Source organism: Danio rerio, chromosome 21, assembly GCF_052040795.2.
Source record: "Danio rerio strain M-AB ecotype USA chromosome 21, GRCz13ab, whole genome shotgun sequence".
NCBI lineage: Eukaryota > Metazoa > Chordata > Actinopteri > Cypriniformes > Danionidae > Danio > Danio rerio.
Window position 1 is genome coordinate 1326315 of NC_141041.1, and position 26073 is coordinate 1352387.

Genomic DNA, 26073 nt, shown 5'->3' on the forward strand with positions numbered 1-26073 from the left:
AAGAGTTCAGTCAGAGCAGGGTGAATCAGCCTTCAGCTACTAACATCAGCTTCCAGAAATGATCAGATGTGCTCCAACATTAGGCTCATTCACATCAAGACTGAACACACATCTGTTTAGCTGTGCCTTTACTGAATGAGCAGTGTGCTGCGGCCCACAGATCGCACTATTCTGTCTTTCTTTTCATTCCTTTAAAACCTGTTTAACACATATTCTAATCATCTTTATTCTCTGTTGTTATTGTTTAATTTATTCCTGTTTATGTAAAGCACTTGGAGTTATCATCGTGTATGAAGTGTGCTACAGAAATGAACTCTCCTTGCCTTTAATCGCAGCTCTTCTCTCTGCTGGAATCAAACACCGCTGCGTCTGATTGATTGGTTGATCGACTGATTTATTGATTCATTTAGTCACAGGTGAGCGCTGCAGTGCAGTAACAGAGCGGCGGCATCAGAACATCTACAGTCAGAGGATTACACATCACATACTTATAAACATCACCTCAGCCAATCAGAGACAGAGATTCACTTCCTAGTTGGTCTCCTGCAGTGAAGTGTGTGTGTGTGCGCGTGTTGGACAGTGTGTGGCAAAGGATGTGTGTTGTATGTTTGAGTATGTGTGTGTGAGACAAAGGAAAGGGTGTATATGTGTGTGTGACTGGGAGTGAGGTATGTTTGTGTGTGCGTGTGTGGGACAGAGGGTGTGTTAGTGTCTGCATGCGTGCGTGTATATGCATTGACCTGTTTGCTCTGTGTGTGTGTGTGTGTGTGTGTGTGTGTGTTTGTGTTGTTTTGGGTTTACGTGATTGTGTGCATGAGAGATTGTATGTGTGTGTGTGTGTGTGTGTGTGTGAGAGAGAAAGTATGTGTCCGTGTGTGTATGTATGAGTGTGTGAGAGAAAAAGAAAGTGTGTTTGCGTGCGCCTCTGTGTGTGTGTGTGTGTGTGTGTGTGTGTGTGTGTGTGTGTGTGTAAAAGTTTGGGTTTGTCTGTGTGTGAAAGAGTGCAACTGTGTGTTTGAGTCTGTGTGTATGCCTTGACTGTGTGTGTGTGTGTGTGTGTGTGTGTGTTTGTGTTGTTTTGGGTTTACGTGATTGTGTGCATGAGAGATTGTATGTGTGTGTGTGTGTGTGTGTGTGTGTGTGAGAGAGAAAGTATGTGTCCGTGTGTGTATGTATGAGTGTGTGAGAGAAAAAGAAAGTGTTTGTGTGCGCCTCTGTGTGTGTGTGTGTGTGTGTGTGTGAAAGTTTGGGTTTGTCTGTGTGTGAAAGAGTGCGACTGTGTGTTTGAGTCTGTGTAATGCCTTGACTGTGTGTGTGTGTGTGTGTTTAAGGCCTGCAGCGCTGGATGAAGCGTGGATACAGACAGACGTCTCTGATGTGATGACGGTTCAGCAGCCAGGTGAGGAATCGCTCCAGTCCCAGACCGTAACCACCATGAGGACACGTGCCGAACTTCCTCTGAAAAACACACACACACACACACACACACACACACACACACACACACACGGGGACAAATGAGAGAGTGAGAGTGTGTATGTGAGAGAGTGTGTGCGCTTCTGTCTGTCTGTCTGTCTGTCTGTCTGTCTGTCTGTGTGTGTGTGTGTGTATATGTGTGTGAGGGTGTACTCACACTAGGCAGGGTTGTCTTGAACCGTGCCCAGGTGTGCTTGTCCCCCTTCCCGCACCCTCTCGGCCTGCACTCTCACTGTGTTTTTAGCTTTCGAGCTCGAGCACGCTTCTGTCAGAGTTTGCGACTGTTCAGTTTAACAGAAGACGAGCGCTCTCGCTCCACACAGTGAAGACTGCTTTAGTTACATTGTTTTTCTATTATTCTAAGTCATTTGATAGGCAGTGATGGCATCACGGTGCCGCAGTGGGTAGTGCTGTTGCCTCACAGCTGGTTTGAGTCCCAGGCTAGGTCACTTGAAGTTTCTATGTGGAGTTTGCATGTTCTCCCAGTGTTGACGTGGGTTTTCTCCGGGTCCAAACACATGCGCTATAGGGGAACTGATCAACTACACTGGCCGTAGTGTATGAGTGTGTGAATGAGTGTTTCCCAGTGATGGGTTGCAGCTGTAAGGGCATCTGCTGTGTAAAACATATGCTGGAATAGTTGGTGGTTCATTCCGCTGTGGCGACCCCAGATTAATAAAGGGAGTACGCTGAAAAGAAAATGAATGAATGATACCTGGTCTGTGTACCAGTAGTACGGTGTGGGGTCGATGCCTTCTCTCTTATAGCCCTCCAGGAGCTCATCTGAGTCCCAGATACGCATGGAGCCTCCAACAATCTCACCCACATTGGGCATCAGTACATCCACCTGAAACAAACACACACACACACACACAAATTTTGTAAGCATTTAATTTTTAGATTTTTTTTAGACATTTACACTCACCGGCCACTTTATTAGGTACACCTGTCTAACTGCTCGTTAATGCAAATTTCTATTCAGCCAATCACATGGCAGCAGCTCAATGCATTTAGGCATGTAGACAAGGTCAAGACGATCTGCTGCAGTTCAAAGTGAGAATCAGAATGGGGAAGAAAGGGGATTTCAGTGACTTTGAATGTGGCATGGTTGTTGCTGCCAGACGGGCTGCTCTGAGTATTTCAGAAACTGCTGATCTACTGGGGTTTTCACGCACAACCATCTCTAGGGTTTTACAGAGAATGCTCCGACAAAGAGGAAATATCCAGTGAGCGGCAGTTCTGTGGGCGCAAATGCCTTGTTGAGGTCAGAGGAGAATGGCCAGACTGGTTCCAGCTGATAGAAAGGCGACAGTAACTCAAATAAGCACTCGTTACAACCGAGCTCTGCAGAAGAGCATCTCTGAACACACAACACGGCCAACCTTGAGGCAGATGGGCTCCAGCAGCAGAAGAGCACACCGGGTGCCGCTCCTGTCAGCTAAGAACAGGAAACTGAGGCTACAATTCACACAGACTCACCAAAACTGGACAATAGAAGATTGGAGAAACGTTGCTGCTCTGATGAGTCTCCATTTCTGCTGACACATTCAGATGGTCGGGTAAGGATGCATGGATCCATCCTGCCTTGTATCAGCGGTTCAGGCTGGTGGTGGTGGTGTAATGGTGTGGGGGAGATTTTCTTTGGGTCCATTAGTACCAATTGAGCATCAACGCCACAGCCTACCTGAGTATTGCTGCTGACCATGTCCATCCCTTTATGAGCACAGTGTCTCCATCTTCTGATGGCTACTTCCAGCAGGATAACGCAGCATGTCATAAAGCTCAATCATCTCAGACTGGTTTCTTGAACATGACGATGAGTTCACTGTACTCAAATGGCCTCCACAGTCACCAGAGCTCAATCCAATAGAGCAGCTTTGGGATGTGGTGGAACGGGAGATTGGCATCATGGATGTGCAGCCGACAAATCTGCAGCAACTGTGTGATGCTATCATGTCAATATGGAGCAAAATCTCTGAGGAATATTTCCAGTAGCTTGTTGAATCTCTGCCACGAAGGATTAGGGCAGTTCTGACAGCAAAAGGGGTCCAACCCGGTACTATTGAGGTGTACCTAATAAAGTGGCCAGAGTGTGTATATGTATCAAATCATCATTGCATCAAATTACAAGTAATGAATTACCGCTTGTGAGGTGTTTGTATAATATGTTATATGATAACATTTTTACTAATTCATCTTTACTGAATTAATATGGTCTGCTGAATTCACTCTTGTGTTTGATATATAATTTTCTATATTGTATTCAATGCAGTCATGTGACCATAGTGTTCAAATGAACTCCAGACGATTTTCCGAGAGCCTTGAACTTATGATTTTGTTGTTTACCCTTAAATCTCTAAATCATGTTAAAGTGAGTGTAGTGTTCACCGATTCAGTGAGGCGGCGGTCCTCAGGGCAGCGCTGCATGTAGAAGGATTTGATCTCTGCTGGGAAGCGACACAATAATATCGTCTCATTGATGGAGTCGGTCATCAGACGCTCCGGGGCTTCTGGGATATCCTGCCGGAACAACACACCAGTTGTCAGATATATATATAGTGTTACCTCAGAAAGTACATCAACTTTAAAATTGTACCTAGTTATATATATATATATACACACACAAACACACACACACACACACAAACACACACACACACACAGGACTTTGCATTAACTTTTTCTATCGCCAGCCACTGTGGCTAGTAGATTTCCAACATTACGAGCCACTTTCCATATTCACTAGCCACAATTTTATTGTCTGGAAAATATATTTTATATGAATAAATGTGACTTTGACAAGCTAAAATGACTTGATTTAGATGTTGTGTGTCCACATGCCTCCTCATTCATTTCACTGTTTGTGTGTGTTGTGTGTGAGCTTGCTCACTGTGCATGAGCAAATTGGTTGTGTGGCATTGCAATTGGTTTTTATTTCACATGACTTTTTAGGGCTCAGAATAAAGGTTTTACCAAATTAATCTCTGACCACACCAAAAAGAAATAATTATTTCTTAGCCACATATTTAAAAGTGCCAAAAGAAGCAAATATATAGCTGCATACATGCACTTTTTACTCAACAAATTAGTTTTTTTTTTTAAATGAACATTTTAAAAGATCTAGAGTCATGCATGTAAAATATGCACAGTAATCTGTCCTGGCTAAAGGTCCCAGATCAGCGGTTACTGCACTCAAAAGAGGGGGGTTAATCTCATATTAAAGCAATGTTATTGTAAAGGATGATAATTAAACAAAAATAACTGTAAGCAAAAGAAAGCAGGTAAAAACACACCATGAGTGATAATGAGAGGATGATCACGTGCCTGAGAATAATTAAAACAAAAGCAGTGACCGCTGCTGTTGCTCACAAATGTATATATTTTTCAATCTTGAGCTCTGGAAAGCAGCAGGACTGTGGGTACACGAGCATCGTTTTTTGTCTAGTCTTTTTCAAAGAGAACCAATTGCAAGTGAACGGAAAAAAGCGCAAGTAAACGGGAGCACGCGTGCTCATCACCTGTGCATGCGAGTAATCATCCTCTCATGTGGTATTCACCTGCTTTGTCTCGCGCAGACACAGTTATTGTTTTCAGTCGTGCTGCTTCTCGATTGTAATATCACATTTGCATGCATATTGGGCCATTCTTATTGTCGAACCCTGCTTTAAGAAAACTACAATGTCAAAATTATTTCCAACCTGCCAAAGTGGCAAGTGGGAGCGGCTGTCTAACCCGCCAACGCTGAAATCTACCTGCATTTGGCAGGTGTTAATGTAAAACCCTGCATGCATGCATGCATATATATATATATATATATATATACATACATACATACATACATACATACATATATATATATACATATACATATATATATATATATATATATATATATATATACATACATACATACATACATATATATATATATACACACACACATACATACATATATACATATACATATATATATATATATATACATATATACATATACATATATACATATACATATATACGTATACATATACATATATATATATTATTGAGCACTCAAGGTTATAATATATGAGGTTCTATGGACAAACCTCTCCAAACTCATAAAAGGTGCCGTCGTCTTTCTTGATGTTGTGCTCTTTCAGCCAGTCGATGGCCTCCGTGTAGTTCATCCTCTTGAACGGACGCTTGGGAGGCTTAAAATCCTGAAAGAGGAAAATGCAAAAATATGAAGTTATCCAACAGATTAATCCAGAGTCGCTCTACTTATGATCAGATATATTCCTATGATCTTTACAGTGGTTTTTGACAGTACTGTAAATGCGATCTAAAATTATACACACCTATGTTTTCTAAAGTGTTGTATCTGATAAGCATTAGAGCTGCACAATTAATCGTTAAAAAAAATCACGATCTCGATTCGACCCCCTAGACGATCTTAATCCAGCATTTCTACGATTCTGCCAATCATATTTTCAAGTTCAGGAGAGAAGAAAAGGCGGCTGCACGAGTCTGCTTATTGTTTCACACACGTTGCTCAGTGACATTGACACCTCCAAATGATGTTGAAAGAGTCACATACTGTATTTATAAGGTATAATTCACCTAAAAATGTAATTTTTGTCTTCATATAATGATGTTTTCGCGGCCGGGAAATCACACGTGACGTGAGCTGCTGACCGTGAGCTGTTATCACAGAGAGGGAGCGCGCTCTGCTTAATGATAGATTCGCGCGCTTCTACTTTAGAGAACAGAACCTGCATATGTCGCGAGTAACAGGTAATACAGTTGTAAATAATATTCAGTTTGTGGCACAGAGTGGTCCTTTGGGAGCCGCGCGCAAAGTATGAACAAGCACTTAGCAGTCAAAATGAAACCGAAAGTGTGCACTTCATTTAAATGATCATATCGCATTATAGAGTTATGATTACAGCAAGCAATTTATATGTTTTTTTCTTTCATAGCGAACACACAGTTGTGCATGAAAATAAATGTTTACAATGTCAGTATAACTACTCTAGCCTATATAATGTTGAATATAATCTGATAATGGCAAATTACCAGTGAATAAAATTGTCTAATATGACAGATTGCAAGCATATATCTCAAACACAATAATTCAACATCAGAATTATTATAAGTAGAATAGAGTCATTTATAGAAACCAGTAAACCTACACATAATATTATTATCGATGCTGTACCATATGTTTGTTTTTACCATACCTTTATTTTACATCTGCAGAATCGTGAGAAAATCCTGATCGTGATTTTAAGCAAAAAAAAAAAAAAAAAAAAAAAAAAAAAAAAAAAAAAAAATCGCAATTCTAATTTTAGCCAGAATCGTGCAGCTCTAACAAGCATATGCTAGTAATGTGTGTGTATGAGTGTGTTCAGGGTTAATATTCATCAATACTGGTCATCAATACTGATCTATATGTGCCACCTACTGGCAGAAAATGATTTAGCATTTATTACTCTGCAAAGTGATTTCTGCAGGGGTTATTCATGTCAAGAAATGTTTTATATTTTGTATTTTTAAATAATAACTCTAATTAAATAAACAATTGTTTAAGCTAGCTAACGGCCACTGTGTGTATCAACATCTGCAGTGTTTGCATCTAATTTAATTGTCAATTAATTTACCACAGCCTACAATACAGCAATCAATGTCGTCACATTTTCATTGTCTATGTTTGGCTTTCAGCTTAATAAAGAACAGATAAGAGTGTGCTGTATCTGATAAACGTGCTAATAATGTGGTGTGTGTGTGTTGAAAGTTCGTACAGGGTTAATATCGTAGAGAAGTGGCGCTGCCGGAGACTTCAGGACTCGATCCACAACATCACACACCAGATCCTCCAAGCGGTTCAGAAGATCCTCATAACTCATGAACGGACACTCCGCCTCGATGTGTGTGTATCTGACAAAAGGCACACACACACACATTAACCATGCACCGCCATGCTCTCAGAACACAGTAAACACAGCGAGTGTATTTCTGCACACACACTATAATCTGCTGTTTTACTCCACCGAACTCCATATAAAAGCCAGAAACTCTTCATCACCGGCCGATGTAAAGGGTTTATGCTGAAAATGACTAACTGTTCCTCTTCCCAACAGGGAAAACCATCAACAATGAAGAATGCATGATCATCTGCTTTGCATTTGCAATAAAAAAGTGATTATTATGAAAGTCAATGGAGCAAAAACAGACGCCAACATAACCAACGGGGAGTCAATTTGAACAGTACACACAGGTTATGTATTGTTGTAAGATCAGGACTCACTCGGACAGATGTCTGCGTGTGCGCGACTGCTCTGCGCGGTATGATTGGGCGATGCAGAACGTATCTCCCAGTGCAGGGATGCAGGTCTCCAGGTAGAGCTGAGATGACTGCGTCAGGTACGCATTCTCACCGAAATAGTTGAGACCGAAGAGCGTGGATCCGCCCTCCACCTGCGTCTGCACCAGAGTGGGCGGAGTTATCTGAGGAGCACACAAACAAAACAACAGCTGTACTAACATGACAAAACATCCTGTCACTTAAAGCCGCTGTGAAATGTGTTGATCATTTAGTGTCAGAAGTGGCTCTATGAAAGGTGAAGGCCTCTAGATTTTGCTTATTTGAGCAAAGTAGAATCTGATCATGTCTTGATGTTGACTGATTTGATGAGGACAGTGCGGTCTGACTCTGCTTAGATTAAAGTCTCATCACAGAACAGAAATAATGTCCAGTATAGAATATAAAGTCCTGCTGCAGTGGAGACAGAATGAATATTGTGTCTGACTCCATCATGAGCTTGGAGGACTGCATCCATACATCTCTGACATGACTCACATCACTGATTAATAAAGTCATCTGGAATGAAGAAGAAAGCCTTCAGCAGGATCCCAGAGCTCATCAAGAGTCTTTGTGTTCATCTTTAACGCCTCCTCCATCATCAGCTCAATAATGTTGATGTCTGGTGACTGGGCTGGCCAATCCTGGAGCAGCTTGACCTCCTCTGCTTTCAGGATCTTTGATGTGGAGGCTGAAGTATGAGCAGGAGCGCTATCCTGCTGGAGAATTGTCCCTCTCCTGTGGTTTGTAATGTAATGGACAGCACAGATGTCTTGATACCTCAGGCTGTTGATGTTGATCATCCACTTTGCAGATCTCTCCATACTGAATGACCCCAAACCATGATTTCTCCTTCACCAAACTTGACTGATTTCTATGTGAATCTTGCTCTATGCTGGTTCCAGTAGGTCTTCTGCAGTATTGGTGATGATTGATGCAGATCAGCAGATGATCCAGCAGAGAAATCCACCTTCTGACACTTTAAACGATCAACTAGAAGTCGAGTTATGATTGGTTGCTCTTACAACTGGGATCAACGACAAGTCAGACAGTGTATATTGTTCAGTTGTACCTCGCAGTATCCTCGGCTGAAGAAATGATCCCTGAAACACTGCGTGACAGCCGACCGGACTTTCAGGATCTTGGAGACGTTTTCCCCGCGGATCATCATGTGTCTGTTGTTGAGCTGCACGTCCACATCCGACTCCTCGTTCAGCAGGTTATCAGCGCCGCCGGCCGGAGCCAGACCCACCAGCTCCCAGAAATCACAGTGCAGCTCATGACCACCCGGAGCCTGCAGAAACACAAAAACACACAGTTTAACACACACACTGCGCTCCATGCACCTATTATTATTATTATTATTTTTGCTCCAAAGTGTTTTATTAGGGTTGGGAATTAAAAATTGATTCAGATTCTGCATTTGGAGGCCAGATTAAAGGTGCTGTATGTAGTTTTTGACTCATAAAAACATAACATGTAGGAAACATGCTCAGGGAACATTCTTGTTTATCTGAAACTCAATGCTGAAGTCAGATATTCTGCTTTGACAATGTGCGTTACGTGCTAGAACGGTTGTCTTTGTTTTGGTCATTTAACCTGTCCAATGCCAGTTTAGCTAATTATATTCCAGCACCCTGGGATGCCAGGTGGTGGAAAACAGCATATTTAATTCATTCAGTCAGGAAGACTCTCAAAGCATGTGTCTGTGACTGAAATGCGACCTCTGGTGGACAGTAGCAGACTCCGAAATGAGACGCAGATTCAGAGTTCCACATGAGGAGGTGATTAATTAGCAAATAATATAAATATTACGAGTGTAAACATTAGGTGAGCAGGTCACATTCTAAACACGTGTCCTAACAACACGCTACATGACGAGATACGCAGTGATGAGCAATTGTTTGCATCAGTCGAAACGGGACAGATATGTAAATCCAGCCACTCAGAAGCACAGAATAGTGCACTCACTGCACTCCAGCACAATGCTAAGATTTATAATCTAATGATTACATATTAAAGCTCTTTAAGATGATTAAATGTAGATGCTGAATCACTGATATGTGTTGGAGTCTCAGTCCTGAAGTTTAATTTCAGACGCTTTATTCTTTTCTCCAGATCTGAACTGATCTGCTGCTGCTTTCAGTAGTATGGCAATAAATGTCATGTAAAATGGCATTCAAACTTGCATTATTAGCATTTAACACTTTACCTGAGCTGATCATTGTCAGTTTCAGTTGTTCAGCGGCAAGAAATAGAAGCTAAAATGAAAACAGTTACATAAAAATGTATTTCTAAAATAGAAATTTCAGCTGTTGCTTAGGACAAAAACTCATTTTATTATGAAAAATATTCCTTCTATTGCATGCCGTTGCTTTTATTTAGATCACGATTTAAACCAGCCTTAACGCCCTATCCACACGGGGCGTCAGTGTCAACGCTTCCCATTCATTTTGAATGGGTGACGTCAGGCATTGCCGAACTGCATTGTGGATCCGTTGGCGCCGCTTCAGAAGCGTTACTCGCTGCAGAAGTTGGGACTAGCTCAACTTTTCAAGCGCCGACGGAAGCGTCAGCCAATCAGATCGCTGTATGCAAATACACCAGCTAGACAGTGGCCTATTGCTGACTGAATTCATTGGCTGACGCTTTTATGCCGATTCGCTTCAGCCCCAACTTCAGACACGCCTTCAGTCAAGCATTGACGCTGAAGCCCCGTGTGAATGGGGCGTTAGGCTTGACAGTCAGGCACGCTCATATTGGTGTCGTCAATCTGGCAACCAGCGCTTGTTTGCGTTTTCAACCAGGAGTGAAATACCTGGTTCAACCACTGGGTGTCAAACGTACATACTGCACCTTTAAAGGTGCTGTAGGGGATCGTCTTCAGAAACATGTGTTGTTGTGCTGGTTGAAAGTCTCTTCACATTCCAATAGTGCTGATTACAGTAAATGATCTAAATGTGTTGATATGGATTTTTATATTCTGAGTAAATCCCAAAACTAAAAAATGTTCATTTAATTAAATATTGCCAGGCTGACATCTCCCATAATTCCGATAAGCAGCTCAGACTGTCTGTCAGCAAATGCAGATTCAGACTTCTGCGCATCAGTTCACGCAGATCCGTCTGCAAGCGCCACGCGGTCACGAGACATACACTGACCGGGAGAAATCAAATGCTGAATTGAAACTTTTAAAAACCTGAATCAATATTGGAGTTACTTTAAAACGCTGGAGGAAGGACAACACCACGGCTGAAGTATTACTGTTGGACAGGTCATGTTCTGCTTTAAAACTATTTTAGTCAGGCTAAGCTTATGTTCGATTGTGTGTTATGAATGGCTTATATGCACAGACGTGTTGTTCAGCCACTGAAATCTCCCGATAAAATATTGATGTGATTATTTTCAGTTTCATAAGGGCCTTTTACAGCATCTATAATGTAGATTTATATTTAGTTTAACAGCAAAACACCAGTAAATAGCGATATTCCGCCTAGCCTGCTTTATTGAGCTGAAGTTGCTTTTATATTCGCATTGGGTCATTTTTGAACAATGACAGCCTTCCAATAGACCAATTACCAACCTACGTCACACATGTCACACGGGTCCCCGGTTGCAAAAAACAGACAGGCTACAATGGGAAAGATGTCGTGTTTTGCGGTAGGATGCCGAATTCGAGTCCAAAAATAGAAAACGTAACTTTTACCATACACCACACACTGCTTTAATACCGACTGCAGACGTCTTTGGCTAAATGGGAGCTGAATGAAGAGAGGAGCTAATTAGAAATGCTGGACTCTGCAGTTCTCATGTCATATCAGGTCAGTTCACGCTATGCTGAATCAGACACATCACTCGTTTTTGATTGCAGAAGTGATTTCAGCAAAAACAGTTACATGTGATGAATTAAACTGTGGACACTGAATGCTAAGAATGAAACGTGAAATTAAGGTTACGTAAACTTAGTTTTATATTCACACATTCATTCAGTGACAACTTGTGACACACTCCCTATAGTGTTTACCACGGCACTTTGAATATTCGGTCTGAAATAAGTTGCAAGTGTGACTTGAAAACAACATTAACACTGTTTATTTGACTTTGAACATGTTGTATATTGATAGTCATTGGCTGCTGCTAATAAGATTTCGCTATTTAGAGTTTGCAAATAGTATTTTTATGAAATTATATTATTAAGGAGAAAGTCTGAATGTGCGAATATAAAACCAAATTTACCTCTATGTGTAGGTTCACATACCCTGCCGTACAGGTGAAGTTCGCTGTCAGAATGCAGTCATTTTGCGTGTTGGTGATTAATTACCCAGGCCTTGTATAACGTTAGCTCCTTCTTGTTTCCGTGTCTTTGGCTAGGCAGAATCTCGGTGTTTAGCTCTTGAATCTGGTCATCATGGAGCAATATTTATTGCACATGACCTCAAAGAACAACATTGTTGGCATCCAAAGACTTGTAGACCTTTAACCTCTCTCTTGTAAAATCACTCGGAGCTTCATTGAGATTGTATATTTGGGGCTGGATGCTTGGTCATTTTGTCTTATCCAATATTCATTGGGAGGGTGCTATCGCAAATGGAGCTGTCAGATGAACGCCGCTCACTTTAACGTTAATTTTGCTGAATCACTGTGCTTGTCACTGGGTGACGAGCTGTTATAACATGCTGTAAGCATTATGCAAATAATATATATAATATGCAAGTAATATATCTTATTTCTAAGACAACAACAAACTCTGCACCGCATCTGATGTCATTCCCTTGCTGTAAATGCTTGGGCTCCCGGTTGCTTTCTGCCACCTGTGTGCGCATCCTGAATGTTTACACTAGGTAATTTTTACCGCTACTCTGAATATTCGCTGAAATAGCATGTAAGTGTGGCTTAGTAATAAATGTAATTCCTGCACGGCGCTGGCACTAACCGGCGAATGACATGAACTAGTGTGTTGTCTGTCTGCTCTTGTGACGCGGTCTGCGCGCTCGTGATTTCAGGGGGTGTGGCTTTGAGTCGCAGTCCCTCCCCGCCGTCCAAACATAATATGCTAAGCGGTTAGTATTTTGGGCAGATCACCTACTGCACCTTTAAGAATAGGATAAATGTTTGAAAATTAAAAATGTCCATTCCTGATTGATTCCAGTGCACACATTTTTATTTTTCCACTTAATTATATAATCGCAATAATATTAATGCAATAATCATCTAAACATTAGTTTAGAGATGGGCCACAAAATGTGCTCAAGCAACAAAAAAACTAAATTACATAACAATAATAAGCTAAGAACTGATGTAAATAAATATGTCTGCGTGATTGAGTTTTTCTCAGGTGATGATCAGATATTAATGACTGTTTCAGGGACTTTGTCTTAATGTTGGTTTGCAGCTTTCCAAGTGTCCAGCTTTACATTATAAGAGATGTGAAATGTTGTTCTGCTGATTGTGAAAAGCCTCAGCTGTCAGTCCGCCATCACAGTGCTTCAGTATTATTATTCCCTCCAGAACTGTTCTGAGCATCTGTCTGTCCTCCCAAAGAGCGTCACACGGCTCTAAACCACGTTTCATATTCAAGGCGCAACTCATTTATTAGAGAAGAAAAAAGACACATCAATGCATCAAACTGCACGTCTCAGATCTGAGCAAGTACATGAAGAAGTGATTTTAATTTCTTTAGTTTCTCATTGGATGGAAACGCTGCTTCAAATCTTTTATTTAATGTTTCAGTTTGGTGCACAAGTCTAATGCGCTTCTTTAAATGGGAACTCCGCTATTCAGGAGCAGAAAGACTGGAGGGTGAGCGCTGTCATTTATGGATGTACTGTCTCTTTAATTACACGTCATCAATATTAAATACATTACCATATTAAAATCATATTAATATTAATCAGGGTCATTTCTCACCTGTTTTCCCTCAGGAACTGGTTTCACGGTTCCGTACAGAGCCACACTGCTCTCCGTCGACAACACCAGTCCATTATAACACTGACACTGCACACAACACATTCACTTTCAGTGTGAACTGGACTTCATACAGTACATTCAGTTAATACAATAAAACATGGCTGCTCTTTGGGACAAATAATAAAAAAGACACACTTGAGAGCAGATGAAATAAATGCAGAACAAACTACGCTGAATACTGGTAATTATACTAGCATTAATAGCAGTACTAATAGTACTATTACTGCACTATACTATATTAATATATTACTCTATCGTTATTTTTATGTGTATTTAAATAGTGCATTTATTGTGTATGGCCATGCACCCAAAGCACTTTACAATTATGAGGGGGTCTCTCCACACCACCACCAGTGTGCAGCTCCACTTGGATGATGCGACGGCAGCCAAAGGACAACGTGGCTATAACACACCAGCTATAGGTGGAGTGGAGAGACAGTGATAGAGCCAATTCAGTGAATGGGGATGATTGGGAGGCCATGATGGGTAAGAGCTGATGGAGGGAATTTGGCCAGGACACTGGGAATACACCTCTACTTTTCACCAGTAGTGCCATGAGATTATTAATCAGCACCGAGGGTCAGGACCTCAGTTCAACATCTCATCTGAAAGACGGCGCTCACTGACAGTATAGAGTCCCCTTCACTATACTGGGGCATTAAGACTCAGACAGACCGCAGGTGAGCACCCCCTGCTGGCCTCAACACCTAACACCACTTCCGACAACAACCCTAGTGTTCCCATGTGGTCTCTTCCATCCTGGTACTAACCAGGCTCAGCCCTGCTTAGCTTCAGTGAGTAAGCGGTCTTGGGCTGCACGGTGATATGGCTGTGCTGATATATTTATATTACTAAACTATTACTAGAACTAGTAGTAATACTAGAATAATTCTAATAATACTAGTAGTACAAAATAACTAGTTAAATATTATGTACTGCCATCATGACAAAGACAAAAAAAAAGTTATTAAAAATGTAGCTATTTAAAAAGAATGAGAATATTACATAATTATGTCTAATAACAATGGAGTCTAAACCAAATAAAAATTTCTTTTATTTATTTTACAGTATATACACACACACAAAAAAGCACAATAAATATCTAATAGTGCACTATAAAGTGTCAAATAACTTAAAATAAAAAGCCGGAATATGGGTGAAATCATGTGCGATGCCATTCTAAACACAATTCATTTGTGTGAAAATTAAACAACATATTTATTCTGATGGTTATGTCTAAATTTGATACTGTCTGTAATGTAATGTATTTTTATTTAATGCCATGTCAGTAATCAAGGCTATTTATTTAGGCTATTTTCATGGTATGAACATTTCAAAAATAAATAAACAATTAAAAACAACAAATAAATGAACACAAAAATTAAATAATTTTTTTTTTGATAAAACATGTTAAAAATTCAGATTTTTTTCCTGATGTCACTTTGCTAAAAATGTCCTTAAGAGAGTTAATTTAACAAAAAAGCAGGACAGATTCTGTTTGAAATAACCAAATCTTTTTGTAGTCAAATATACAGTATTCCAGCATTAATCCCAATAGCCATGATTAAATACCAGACTAGGCAAATCTATCCATTTATAATTGTGTAAAATGTCAACAAACACACACACAGTACCAGTTTGTCAGTGAGAACACACTGCAGGAAGCCAGTTCCGTCACGCAGCACAATAAACAACAGGTTCTTTCCTGAAAAACACAAGCAAACATAACAACACATATTAAAACATTCACTGAAGCTGAGCTTCTCAGATGCATGCTCTTAAATGTGCATTAAGCAGATTTATTAAAATGATGTTAACTTTTAAAAGCACTAAAACAAACACGCCCACTCTGCAACAGGACACGCCCATTTCTGATATTTTCACTATCATTACCAGACACACCCCTTACTGCTGTTTGGTCTGACACTGGTTAATAAAGTCAAAAGTGTTATTTAAATATTGCTCACACTTTACAATAAGGTTTCATTAGTTCATGTATTTACTAACATCTATAAACAATTCCCGTACAGCATTAATTAATCACAGTTCAACATTCACTAGTGCATTAATTCATGCTTACTAACATTAACTAATGCACCATAAGCTAACATGAACTAACAAAAATGACTTAATTACCATGAACTAACGTTAACTAACATGAACAAATACTGTAATAGATGCATTGTTTATTGTTTGTTCATATTTGTAAATGCATTAACTTATAAAACCTTAAAGGGTCACGAAACACCAGAACACATGTGTTGAGCTGTTGACAGTGGTATATGTGTCCCACACTGCTATAAACACTATTAGGACACCTATATTTCACTAAAAAGTGTAAATTGGTTGTTTTTGCATTATTTCAAGCAAATTCGTACTTCCGGTTTGAAACTAATTTTTGAAGCTGCGTCACGGTCATGAGATAATAGCGTGTATTGCAGCGTGCAGACTGGGCGTCTGTGCCAGAGTGAGTCTTATTACGTCTTACAGTGTGCTGCATTAATGCATGAGTAAAGCTTGGTTCAAACCAATCAGCGCGCTCTATTGTGCAACTTCATTAATATTCATTAATGTCACAGTGTTTAGACGACAGAGACGCCACGTTGTGTTGGCAAAACAAGCGTGAAGTGTTGCTTTTATAGTTTGCTGCAGTGAAGTTTTGTTTTCATTTTCTCTCTGTGAGAGCTCAGCTGGAGTCACGTGTGGATTAACAGTGTACGCGACGCTCGACAACAATAACTTACGTGTCTAAGGAGGATTATTGTTTAACTGAGAGCTGTTCTCATCTGCAAACGCTGAGATCCGGATTCGCTTGTCGTCTCCTCTTAATAAAGACGCGGCTCTAGTTGCTGGTGATTGTCCTGTCTCTACAGATTTGGTAAGTGAGTGACCAGTGCTCTTTGTTTATTCAGTTTGTTTGTATCGAGCTAACTATTGCACCGAGTGTAAACATGTTAGCACCACAACCAAACTTTAACCTCGTGTAGGATTTTCACCGCATTTAGTGACCGGAATAACACACGCGGCTTTCTGATGCTACCTGCCGTGTGCATCTAAGTTTCTGGGAAATGCGGAGGTTTTTTTTCTCTCATTCGCCGTGCGGTATCAAACATTGCATGAAAAATACACGCTTACAGCAGATCCTCGAATCAAATATCTCGTTTGTTGCGAGGGGCATGACTGAATTCCCTGAATGAAAGAGCCAAACTGCAGTTAAAGTCCACCATTTAATCATTTGGCAAATAATTTGACTACAGATGTCCATGTAGGTTAAACAGCATCACTTTCTCATGTGTGTGTGTGTGTGTGTGTGTATTTTGACTCTGAAAGTCCCGCGTGCCCAAATAGACACTCCCACACCATCCCACTTTTCTTCCTCCGACACTCCCCCCTAAACAGAGCTGGACACGCCCACTTTTCTGACTTTTTCTAAAGTAGAGGTGTGAAAACACCCTGCTGAAACGAGGGGCTTTCATGGCACTTTAATGTAAAGTGTTACTCATATATTTATTAGAGCACCTTTAAGAGCACAGAGCAATTCTGCTCATTTGGTGTTCATTTGAAAGTCAAATCTGCTCACCTTGTCTTCGTAACCGATGAACCCATCCGAACACCTTCACCCTCTGCTCCCTGAGAGCCTCCAGTTTATCAATCTTCACCTGAACATGACAGAAAACACTGCGATTAAACACACGCTGCATATAACAGGAGCGCTTTCACTTCTGAATAGGCTTCTCACATTAAAATGCCATTATTAAAAAAACATGTTGAAAAAGGGCTCAATACAGTCATTTAAAGAAGAGCTATTATGCAAATCACTGTTTAAACACAGTTGTGTAGAAATACTCTGTGAATATAACCCGCTTCCAATAGTAAAAATGTGTTAATTGTAGTTGTTCTAATCAGACTGGATGAAGACAGTCTGCAGGAACACTTTGATTGACGTTCTCCCTTTGTACGTGTCAGAGGTGGAAAGCCCCGCCCACTAGTGCCCATCTCTCCCTCATTAGCATAAACAACCCTGAGTGAGAAGCAGCCCTAGCCTGCCATGAGTGCTGGCATTTGTAGCTCCACCCTCCTCTGAAAAGAGCCCAATCTCATTTGAATTTAAAACGACAGTCACGAAAACGCCACAATTAGGATCAAAGTCTAAAAGGGTCAGTTTCAGAGAGCTAGAAAACATTATCTGTGTGCTATTTTCAGCTCAAACGTCACACAAACACTCTAGAGAAATCAGAGATGCACTTTACAGCTTGTAAAACGTGACTTAATAAGTTCTCTTTAAAGGAACACTACATGGTTTAGGAAATAGGACTTTTAGCTTAGCCTAGATCAGTGGTCCTCAACCACCAAGCCGCACAAGAAATCATTAATTATTTATAATTTATTATCCGAGTCTGAATGATCTTTTATTTTGAAAAAATTAGCGTATTCTCTCGCTTATATCTCGTTCAGTTGAGTGCCTAAATTTAACCCACAAGCAGCAAAATGAAGAGACAGACGTCTTTGAACAGTTTCTTTGCTAAGGGGAAAACGACCCACAAACTGCCAAGGAATGGATCCGCAACCCAAATGCCAACAAATCAGGTGAATCCAGCATGTCTGTGCAAGAAGATCAACTGCTGGACATCGCAAATGACGGCGGCCTTTTAGGGGCCGTTCGCATATTGCATTTTTTCTGAAGTTTTCAGTGGTGGTGTGTGGCTTGTGCCTTCCAGATGCGCCCAATTGAATGAACCCCGCAAGCGCACCGCGAGTGACAAGAACTGACCGATTAATCAGCTTCAGCTTGTATGGAATATAAATATTCGGGTAGACTATTCATCTCAGACAAACACAGAACAAAAACTGCAGTGCTTTGTCATTTTCTCCATAACTAAAACTAGTGTCAGAGTGACAGCAATGTTTTGTCAGCTTGTCATCCTCTGAGAAATGGTTGATGGTCGCCTAGCAATCTACAAACCACCACACAACTGAAAGCTGCTCTAAAGTCCAGCAGATGCGTTAGTTATGTGCCTATGCAGGTGCAAACACTTTCACACTGCTGATACACACAGGACGATGACCATCTGCATCTGAATATTGTGATTTTTATCAGCAGTATTATTGATTATCTGCAGATTTATATTTGCTTTAATACACAAGTGTAGATGTGTCCAGCTGTGGAGACGTCTGCATCAGCATATGGGCATAAGAACAGGACGTGTGTTTGGAGATAACTCAGCTTTCTGACCACACTTCATTATTATTGATCATTTATTCCTTTGTTGGAGATTAGAGCTGAATTTAGAAATATTTTTACACAAATCTTTGCGCTAAATAATGGAAATTAAATATGTGGGCTAATGGATGTGTTCAGTGGAGTGAGTTTCCATCGTTTCCTCACTCCAATAAAGTAAAGGAGAAAAGAGAAAGTAAAGAGGCTGAATGGAGGAGGCTCGTTCTTTATCCTTGCGCTGCAGATGCTCTGTTTAACTGTTTTCTCACTAGTGAAGCAATCAGTCTGTACACTCACAAAGTCACCATGCAAATAGCAAATGCACCATGGAGCGACACAACTGACTCTTAAATGGAATGAGAGACCAGACTCTGATTGGTTTAATGCAGGTTATGCTCAAAGCACACCCAGAACTCATTAAGAGAATTAACACAGCCCTGTTAGACCATGCGCCGGGCGGATTTATCCATCCTTTAAATAGCAAAAGTGGATGCAGACATGCTCTTAATGCTTTTGCGCCATGTGCTTTAGACTTTGCGCCTAGATCGTTAAAATAGAGCCCTATATGTTTGCACCTTGAAATGTATTTTTACTTAATTAGCTCAGCAATATATATATATTCTGATTATTTTAGTATGATCAAAAACTAAATATAAATAAAATTGCTGATAGCGTTTTGCAAGTTACTTGTATATAAAGATATTGTTAAGGCAACACTCAACAACAACACTGCATATCGCATATTCTCCCAGTATGATGCAGCCCTACTATATACTCAATATACTGCGTGTAATTCAGTAAATGCTCACAGTTTTGGGTTCGGGAAGGCTGGAGTCGTTCTCAATCGTGATCTTTTTTGCTTCTTCCAGATTCTTCTCTCTGCGTTCAGCATCTTCAGCCTGCCAAAACAGACCCCAGACCCAGTTTACAAGTGAACAGAAGAGCATTATGGGTACACTGACAAACATTATGGGTCTACAGGTGAACAGAACTGCATTATAGGTCTATAGAAGAGCATTATGGGTCTACAGGTGAACAGAAGATCATTATGGGTCTACAGAAGAGCATTTTGGGTCTACAGGTGAACAGAAGAGCATTATGGGTCTACAGAAGAGCATTTTGGGTCTACAGGTGAACAGAAGAGCATTATGGGTCTACAGAAGAGCATTATGGGTCTACAGGTGAACAGAAGAGCATTATGGGTCTACAGGTGAACAGAAGTGCATTAAAGGTCTACAGAAGAGCATTATGGGTCTACAGACGAATGATACCTCCTTCTTGTCTTTGCTCTCGTTCTTCATTTGCTCTCGATGAAAAGCCTTCTTTGTGTTCTTCATTTGGGTCTTGGAGATGACGGTCCAGCGCTAAAAATACACATTTTTGTCATCATAAGACTTTGGTTAACAACATATTTATTTACATACATACATTCTTATTAATGCATGAATGAACTGAAACTGCACTCATTTAATCTCTTTAAGTGAGTTTGCGTCATATAAAAACCCTTCTGCACTCATTAAAAGCAGGACAGTCCAATAACACGGTTTACAGTCAGAGGACTTTTACTTCAGTTAGTTTAAATGTCCTAAAGCATCTCCTCATGCACAATATAAATATTCACTAATGCATGAATGAACAGAAACTGCAGGGCAGCACAGAGGCTCAATAGTTAGCACTGTAGCCTCACAGCAGGAAGGTTGCTAGTTCGAGTCTTGGCTGGGTCAGTTGGTGTTTCTGTGTGGAGTTTGCATGTTCTCCCCGTGTTGGTGTGGGTTTCCTCCAGGTGCTCCGGTTTAACCCACAGTCCAAACACATGCGCTATAGGGGAACTGATCAACTAAATTGGCCGTAGTGTATGAGTTTGTGTGTATGGGTGTTTCCCAGTGCTGGGTTGTGGCTAAAAGGGCTTCCGTGCGTAATACACATACTGGAATAGTTGGCGGTTCATTTCGCTGTGGCGACCCCTGACAAATAAGGAACTGAAGGAAAACGAATGAATGAATGAATGAATGAACTGCCCTCGTTTTACATGCATCATGTCAATAATCATATACATTTCTTATTTAATGTGTGGTCAGCAACAAAGGCTATTTTTTAAAACAACAAGAATAAATAGAATAAAATCCACAAACAAATAAATGCATGATAAATTTAAGATAACTAAAAATATAAATATAAATAAAAAGGTTTTTTCTTCATAAAGAAACAGTCCTGTAAAACTGTATGAGCGCTGTATTATATTCACACACCTCTCCTTCCTTCTGCGAGTCCACATAGATGACCGGAAACGGCTCTTTCCCAGCAAACAACAGCGCCTGAAAACACAACAGACAACATATGAGAATGAAACACAAAAATGATCATCATTTGTAGGATATATATATATATATATATATATATATATATATATATATATATATATATATATATATATATATATATATATATATATATATATATATATATATTTAGATAGTATGTTTAGTTTATATATTATATATATATATAATCTGTTGAATAACTCAGGTACCTTGAGAGGAGTTTTAAAGGGCTTCTGCTCAGATCCATCTCCATCCGCATCACTGCCCTGTTTATCAGACACGTACAGCTCTTCTGCACGACAATAATAAAAAAATAACATCAGAATTCACTTCTCAACACTTTAATCAGACATCTTCTGGAAAAGAATTAGGCAGCTGCTATTAAAAATATTCTTTAAAGTCTGCGGGAACTTGCAGTTGCAAAGCCTTTTATTTTGGTATGTTGATGTGGGCGACGCAGTGGCGCAGTAGGTAGTGCTGTCACCTCACAGCAAGAAGGTCGCTGGTTCGAACCTCGGCTCGGCTCAGTTGGCGTTTCTGTGTGGAGTTTGCATGTTCTCCCTGCGTTCGTGTGGGTTTCCTCAGGGTGCTCCGGTTTCCCCCACAGTCCAAACACATGCGCTATAGGGGAATTGGGTAGGCTAAATTGTCCGTATTGTATGAGAGTGTGGATGAATGAGTGTGTTTCCCAGAGATGGGTTGCAGTTGGAAGGGCATCCGCTGCGTAAAAACGTGCTGGATAAGTTGGCGGTTCATTCCGCTGTGACGACCCCGAATTAATAAAGGTACTAAGCCAACAAGAAAATAAATGAATGAATGTTGATGTACTTCCAACTGAAACTGAATATTGAGTAGTGGGCGGGGTTATTTTGTGCATTACTCCTTCATAGCAAACTAAAAAGGGGCGTGGCTAAGGATATTAATATACAGTTGCCTTAGAAATGCTTGGGTTGATGTCACAACTTGATTAAACATTAACAGCGAATTAATTTGCATGGATTAATTATTCAACTAGGAGACACGGTGGCGCAGTGGGTAGCACGTTCGCCTCACAACAAGAAGATCGCTGGTTTGAGCCTCGGCTGGGTCAGTTGGCATTTCTGTGTGGAGTTTGCATGTTCTCCCCGTGTTGGCGTGGGTTTCCTCCGGATGCTCCGGTTTCCCCACGGATGAATTGGGTAAGCCTAAATTGACCAGTGTATGAGTGTGTGTGTGTGTGTGTGTGTGAATGAGAGTGTATGGATGTTTCCCAGTGATGGGTTGCGGCTGGAAGGGCATCCGCTGCGTAAAACATATGCTGGATAAGTTGGTGGTTCATTCCGCTGTGGCGACCCCTGATTAATAAAGGGACTAAGCCGAAAAAAAAATGAATAAATGAAAAATTATTTAACTTAAGAATAGCAATGTGTGTGCTATTATTAAAAATTAGTAGGGCCAGACAAAATCTGCAGACATTTTTCACTATTTCTGTGGAGAATTTTGGACAAAGCAAATCCAATTGGATTTACTAATTTGGTAAACAAAGCAAGTCTTGCATATAATTAATCTACTAAAAGACAGAAAATATTACTTTACGAACTGTATTGTAAACAAAACAAATGAACATTTTCATATTAGTCAATAATGTTACTGAAATTAATTAAATAAACTGAATAAATATAAATGTACACAAGTTAATAAGTGGATTCAATGATGGGGTAAAAATCAGCTAATTTCTGTGTGACCTAGAAATGATTATTAAAACTATTACGTTTAGAAATGCATTCACTCCATTAAACAGCACATGGGAAACATTAAAAATAAATGAATAATTTTACAGGAGTGTATATAATTTCATCTGTATACACTATGTATATATACACCTTTATTTTGAATGTGATTAATCATTGTCCAGAACTAACCATTTAATTAAAGTAGCCACAAAAAACTCCGGATGTGAATCAGAAACCGGTGTGCCGCATTTATTGTCAGATTATTGAGCAAAGAGTCCAGACTCTGATTTATCATTAACTACACAGACTAAACTTGAAATTCGGGAATGTCTGCATTTTTTATTTAGAAAATAATATATTTATATATTAATATATTTAGCTTCTGAGGATTTATCCGTTTATTATCTGTTTTTGTTGATGTGAAGTAGAAAATTAAGTACTTTTGTAAACAAACATCTCAAAGTAAGAAAGAATTCATTCATCACTGTTCCACATTTCAGACTAATCTTTCCCTTTAGTCTAATCCAACATTTTGTATCCAGCAAAACATCATCCAACAAAATATCTACTTTGTAATAAACACCTAAGTTAGATACTGTCTTCATGAAATTAATATTTTAATGGCAAAATCATCCATAATTAAATGTAATAATAATTAATAGTATAATAATTAAATGTTATAACTTGGGGGGTGTAATTTTGTATACAAGTACAACAATATATATATATAAATATATATATATATATATATATATATATATATATATATATATATATATATATATATATAAAGACATACATATAGACAGACAGACAGACAGACAGACAAGACACAGACAGATAGAAATATAAATAGATGGAAAATATAGACAGACAGACGGATAGAAAGATAAATAGATAGAAATATAAATAGGCATATATATATATATATATATATATATATATATATATATATATATATATATATATTATTTATATATATAGAAATATAGATAAAAATATATAGATATAAATGAATAAAGCATTCGTAAATTAAGTTATTTTTGTAGTAAAGTACTCTATATAGATGCAGTATTGTTAGTATATTGTAGACTATACACAGATTATAGATTACAGATTATAGTACAGATACTTTATACAAGTATTGATCGTGTACTGCGGTGTATATTAATCCAGTATAAGTGTAATATAGTGAATGAACAGAGCAGGAACAATCTGACGCAACACTGCAGACAACATGCAGCATCGCCTTCATCATCATGTTCCTCCTCATCAAACTCACTGATAGACATCTTTCCGACGCCCTCGTCCGCCATATTGCACTCTGTAGACCGCAGAGGAGTGGAGTCCGGTTCTGTTCGGCGGCTGTTAATAACGGTAAATGCTCCGTTAAATCGGTTCGTCCGTCTCGCTTCCTGACACTCTACACAGACGCACACGAGCTGATGGGGACGCATGCGCACACACGAGCACACGTTCAGCGCTGTCGCTTCAACTCCTGATTGGTCAGCTCCCGAGGAGACGTTTTTTTGGGGAACGCGGATTGGTTAGTGTGAAGTCGAGAGGCGGGTGCTTAAATAAAAGCGTTCAGAGTTGGTTGTTTTCTGACGTCAGTCGTCATTAAACCTGCTTCTGCACAAATGAAAGTAAAAAAAAAAAAAAAAAAACTGTCATTGTGTTTTTTTGTGTAAAATTGGATTTTGTATGTTTGTTATTGAAGTCAATAATAAAAAATAAAAAAAACAATTGTACGTATGTGAAAAATCTTCCATTTCAAGACTGATTAAAAATGTATTTTGAAACTCTTAAAGGACTTTCAAGTCATAAAGCGACCAGAAGTGTGAATATACTTCAAAAGCTAAACTCCTCAGACACACTCATACATCTGCACTGCATGTTTTTTGACTGTGGGGGAAACCGGAGCACCCAGAGGAAACCCACGCCAACACGGGGAGAACATGCAAACTCCACACAGAAACACCAACTGACCCAGTCGAGGCTTGAACCCACGACCTTCTTGCTTTGAGGCGATCATTCTACCCACTGTGCCACGTTAACAACCAAATTTTGATATTAATCTATTTATTAATAGATTTATTAATATATTCTATTTAAGCATACATTTTCCTTAAATAACCCTGTTTTTCTTCGGTTTATAAGAATCTGAAAAATTACTTTTGTACTATTTAACATGGTACTAATAGAAAGACCTTTAAAAATGTCCATTTGTTCTCAATTAAAATAAAAATTATTAATGTAAACGTCCTGCTTGTTTGCAATTGTAAGAATTTTATTTAATTATTTATACATTTGTTTTTTGTGTTTGTTTTGTTTCTTACAGTTTTTTTGCTCGGTTATTTTTATAATATTATATTACACCCTTTCATTATATTGTTTGATCTATTGTCATGTATCTGTTGTTTAATATATATTCCTTATCTTTTACTTTTGAAGATATTAACTTTGGTTATAATGATTCTGTCTCCTCAAACAGAAATGCTTGATTTGTTGTAAATTTAATTGATTTTATTTGTATATTCTAGATCCACAAACGATATTTAAGAATACCAAACCATATTTTCCTGTGTTTTGAAAGAATTTAGTCCTTATTTAATTAAATAATCTGAAAATAAGAAAGCAAACAGACTTATGTCATTATGTCTTACCCTCAAGATCATATTCATGTTCTTCATTATTCATTCATTTTTTTCGGCTTAGTCCCTTTATTCATCAGAGGTCACCACAGCTGCCAATAAAGAAACTACAAAGTGACCTTGATGTATTATCGTTATTTTTGTCCTGTTAATTATTTTTAATAGGGCGTCACGGGTAGCACAGTCGACTCACAGCAAAAAGGTCACCGGTTCGAGCCCCAGCTGGGTCAGTTGGTGTTTTTGTGTGGAGTTTGCATGTTCTCCCATGTTGGCGTGGGTTTCCTTTAGGTGCTCCAGTTTCTCCCACAGTCCAAACACATGCAGTGCAGATGTATGAGTGTGTCTGAGTGTGTATGGGTGTTTCCTAGTGATGAATTGAAGC

The 26073-nt window shown here is 39.4% G+C and overlaps 1 protein-coding gene across 7 annotated transcripts; it reads right to left on the reverse strand.

Moving 5' to 3' along the window:
• Window positions 1–373: 373 nt before the first annotated feature.
• On the reverse strand, window positions 374–24466 carry nars1 (asparaginyl-tRNA synthetase 1). Of its 7 annotated transcripts, none has more exons than XR_015519795.1 (16): window positions 24320–24466; window positions 21535–21617; window positions 21254–21319; window positions 20276–20368; window positions 19814–19903; window positions 17367–17445; window positions 15421–15491; window positions 13727–13813; window positions 8892–9113; window positions 7766–7965; window positions 7260–7395; window positions 5565–5678; window positions 3865–3996; window positions 2192–2323; window positions 1213–1458; window positions 374–923 (listed from the first exon to the last, which is right to left on the reverse strand). XR_015519795.1 is itself a non-coding variant. In XM_087300506.1 (16 exons), the coding sequence occupies exons 1-15, from the start codon at window positions 24351–24353 to the stop codon at window positions 1327–1329; spliced, it is 1671 nt and encodes a 556-aa protein (XP_087156632.1). In that variant the 5' UTR covers window positions 24354–24466; the 3' UTR covers window positions 374–749; window positions 1308–1326. The 7 variants fall into 7 exon arrangements, 3 of the variants coding, with proteins under 3 accessions (XP_087156632.1, XP_087156630.1, XP_087156631.1); XR_015519792.1 differs by having other exon boundaries at window positions 374–839; window positions 1177–1458; XR_015519794.1 differs by having other exon boundaries at window positions 374–749; window positions 1040–1458.
• Window positions 24467–26073: the final 1607 nt, after the last annotated feature.

Excerpts from the sequence above, each read along its gene's own strand:
- nars1 (XM_087300506.1), bottom strand. The coding sequence starts at position 24,353 with ATGGCGGACGAGGGCGTCGGAAAGATGTCTATCA. Across the intron at positions 5,679-7,259 it reads TTCTCTACGATATTAACCCT|GATTTTAAGCCTCCCAAGCG; the intron begins GTACGAACTTTC and ends TTCCTCTTTCAG. Across the intron at positions 2,324-3,864 it reads ACCGCCGCCTCACTGAATCG|GTGGATGTACTGATGCCCAA; the intron begins GTGAACACTACA and ends TGTTTGTTTCAG.